The sequence below is a fragment of the Myotis brandtii genome, unplaced genomic scaffold (assembly GCF_000412655.1).
Source record: "Myotis brandtii unplaced genomic scaffold, ASM41265v1 scaffold537, whole genome shotgun sequence".
Taxonomy (NCBI): domain Eukaryota; kingdom Metazoa; phylum Chordata; class Mammalia; order Chiroptera; family Vespertilionidae; genus Myotis; species Myotis brandtii.
The window spans coordinates 580,279-583,973 of NW_005369971.1; the positions used below are offsets into that span (position 1 = coordinate 580,279).

The window sequence follows — 3,695 nt, forward strand, 5'->3', positions numbered from 1 at the left end:
CCTGCCCTGGACACCCCCCCACCCCATCCCGGCCGTGACCCGGCCCCAGGCGGACAGGCCCCGCGCTGCCTCCGGGAGGACCTGGGTTGTCACAGGCCGGGGAGTGACCGCGGAGCTGGGGGAGAAGCCCCTGGAGAGGGGACGCCAGACCGTCCTGGCTCCTAGGGCCGAGCTTGACTCAAGGAACAGACAGGTGGTAGCCATGGCGGAGGGCTGGGCAGGCTGGAGGTGGGGCCTGGTCAGATTAAAAGCAAGTTTTTAGCCCTGACCCGTTTGGCTCAGTGGATAGAGCATCGGCCTGCGGACTGAGGGGGCCCAGGTTCGATTCCGGCCCAGGGCATGTGCCTTGGTTGTAAGCGCATCCCCAGTGGGGGGTGTGCAGGAGGCAGCTGATCGATGTTTCTCTCTCATCGATGTTTCTAACTCTCTATCCCTCTCCCATCCTCTCTGTAAAAAATCAATAAAATACATTAAAAAAAAAAAAGAAACATAAATGATGAGAGAGCCCCATTGATTGGCTGCCTCCTGCCCGCCCCCTACTGGGGATCCAGCCTGCAACCAGGGCATGTGCCCTGACCTCCTGGTTCAGAGGTTGACACTCGACCACTGAGCCACACGGGCCGGGCAGATCTCAGTTTTGTCCTCAGGGAGCTCTGCTGGACATGGTCGGTGTCATCAGGCCACCAGGTCAAGGCTGCCCTGTCCAGGTGGGATGACCGAGTGGTGAGAGGTGTGGGGCGGGGGCAGCAGCCAGAAGCGGTAGGATCACAGTGTGAGGGTGGGGCGGAGGGAAGGGCCTCCTGCCCAGGCCCGAGCCCTGGCCTCCCTCCGCCCTCAGTGTGAATCACTGCCACCCCTGAACGCGGAGCCCAGCCCTTCTCTCCGCGTCCACTGCCCCGTCCACTGGCCAGGTCACCCCTTTCCAGCCCCGGCCAGTCAGGGTGCACTTCTCCCTGAGGTCACAGTGAACTTCCTAAAATGCTCGTCAGTCTGTGGGGCGGGGTTCATGCTTTTTCTTTTTTTTTTAAATGTATATTTTTTATTGATTTTACAGAGGAAGGGAGAGGGACAGAGAATTAGAAACATCCATGAGAAACATCGACCAGCTGCTGCCTCCTGCACGCCCCCTACTAGGGATCAAGCCCGCAACCAAGGTACATGCCCTTGATCAGAACCGAACCTGGGACCCTTCAGTCCGCAGGCCGATGCTCTATCCACTGAGCCAAACTGGTTAGGGTGGGGTTCATGCTCTTCATAAACAAGTGGGGTGTAGCCTGTCGCGTGGAAGGAAAGCTGGAGGTTGCCGGTGGGCCCTCCCTGAAAACATCGTGACCCCTGAAGGCGGGCCTGCCCACCCCGTGCATCCAACACCGTTTCTACCCTTCACCACCCCCGGAAAGGACAGGCCTGGGACCCCTCTCCTCTCTCCAAGAGGGTAGTCCTACCCCATCTCCACGCTTCAGAGTGGAAGTGGGTGGGGCTCTCACTGACTTCCCCATCTTCTTCTTTTGTTGCAATTCCTCACCCGAGGATATTTCTCCACTGATTTTGAGAGAGTGGAAGGGAGAGGGAGAGACAGAGAAGCATCGATGTGAGAGACACATTGCTTGCTTGCCTCCTGCACGCACCTCAACATGGGCTAGGAACAGAGCCTGCAACCGAGGTACATGCTCTTGACCAGAATCGAACCCTCGACCCTTCAGTCCAAGGACTGATGCTCTATCCACCGAGCCACACCAGCTGGGACACTTTTCAGCATCTTGTCCAGGTTTCCTGACCAGCTGGTCTCTGGGAAGGGGACTCAGTGTGGGCCATGGCACTGTCACTTCAGGGTCCCTGGGCAGGGATGTCAGCTGTTAGCCTAGAACCCCTTCCTTGTGGGAGACACCCACCCTGTTCCAAGTGGCTTATGATCAAGGCCTCACCCACCGAGACTCGTCCCCCCCCCACCCCCGTGTGCCCCCCGTGGAGGAGACACAGGCTGGGGCTGCCTGCCACCAGCAGCCCTGCTACCCGAGGATAAACCAGCAGACGGGTGGAACCCAGACGTGTGAGCGCCTGGATCCAGCCGTACCTGAAGCTTGTGGAGCCACCAAACCCCCTTCCTGCTTGCGTGGGTGATATCTGTGGGGCAGAGCCCCTTGTGTCCAGGACAGTGCGTGTCGCATCAGGGGCCTGACACGCTGATGCTGCATCTGTGCACACAGCACACGCCTGTGCCTGATGCCTGCTGGTGGCACATCTCAGCTCTGCATCGGACATGGAGACTGGGAGCAACCCCCCCCCCCCCCCCCTTCCCAGACAACCCCTTCCTCCGCATCAGCCCCTGGCTCTTGGTTACAGTGTCCTTGAGCCCTGCGATGTCCCGAGTCACCCTGGGCCATTCACGGGGCAGAGGAGCTCCCCGAACGGCCCCACAGCCTCGAGGAGGAGGACGGAGGGGCCTCAATCCCAGAGCCACCCAGTGTCCAGTGGGGTCTGCACACAGCGGGGGATTACCAGATGGGCTCTGGGTAGACCATGCCTGGGAGGTACCCCCACCTCAGAAGGAGGAAGCAGGTCCCTGAGAGCTCAGGGTCCAGACAGCAGGCTGCCATCACACCTGCCTTCTCCCATGGCTCCCGGTGGCTCAGCCCAAGGGAGACGGGGGAACGTCATGGCCACCGGGGCTGCCTGGCCAGCCCAATGCCCCCCACACTTCCCTGCCTGGGGGGGGGGCCTGCCTCCTTGCACCCCTCTGGACCCTTAACCCACTCCAGGATCACCTAGGCCTGAGCTGCCCAGCCCCCCTCCATGCCAGAGGCCTCACCTCCCAGCCCTTGACCACCCTCTTCTCAGGGGTGGACTCAGTGCAGCCTCTGCACACGCCCCATGGGCCTGGCCCAGAGGAACCGGGAGGTGGGGCCTGAGGCCACACAGGCCCACTGGAGGGTGAGATCCTAGGGCTGGGGAGCAGGCTGTGAGCAGGACGGGGTGGGGCCGGGCCCTAGGAGCAGGGGCAGCAGCCCTGCAGCCCCAGGAGGAACCCAGCCAACCAGCAGAGTGAAAAAGACAGTTGTATTTGATTTACAATGAACAAGATTTACAAAAGGGGTGGGGGTGTCCTAGCCGAGCTCCTCCTGGCCCCCCACAGACCGGGCGGAGCCTCCAGGACAGCCTGTCTGACAGGCCGAGGCCAGGACCCGTCTGCTGGGTCCCCTCTGGCTGCCTGGGCCTCGACGTCTGACATCCAGCTTGACCTTTGAGGTGAGGCCCGGGGCGCAGAGTCCACCCAGAGTGCTGGAGCCCCACGGCCCGGGCCAGGCGAGGTCAGGAAGGCATCGTACCGCTTTTCTCCTCCCATCCGGGCGGGCAGACAGTCTGGGCTCGGGGCCCTGGGGACTGCAGGCACTCAGACCCCCCCAAAGAGGCCAGACCCTCACCGGGCGGCTGCTGGTGCTCAGGAAGGGGGGCTGAGGCCCGGCTGCCCCTAGCGACATGGGGTGGCGCCGGGGGCGAAAGGCACATTTGCGAATAGCTCAGGAGACTCCACGCGGAGACAACGCCCGATGCTGGTGTTCCGGGAGGGGCTGGTGCTGGAGGGCGCCAGGCACTATTGCTCAGGAGAAAGACGCTATGTGGCTACCAACACGGAGGTGGGGTCCCCGCCGCACCCACTCTCGCACACCCCGGGGGCGGGGGGCGCTTCCTCCGCC

General features: G+C 62.3%; 1 protein-coding gene across 1 annotated transcript in view; it reads right to left on the minus strand.

Annotated features, from left to right (window-relative positions):
• The window catches only part of MAPK11 (mitogen-activated protein kinase 11), a 12,248-nt gene extending 8,769 nt beyond the window's left edge, over nt 1-3,479 (minus strand). The window contains exon 1 of the mRNA XM_005877983.2: nt 3,423-3,479. Coding sequence (XP_005878045.1) covers nt 3,423-3,479 — 57 coding nt within the window. The remainder of the gene's footprint in view (nt 1-3,422) is intronic.
• Between the last annotated feature and the right edge of the window lie 216 nt (nt 3,480-3,695).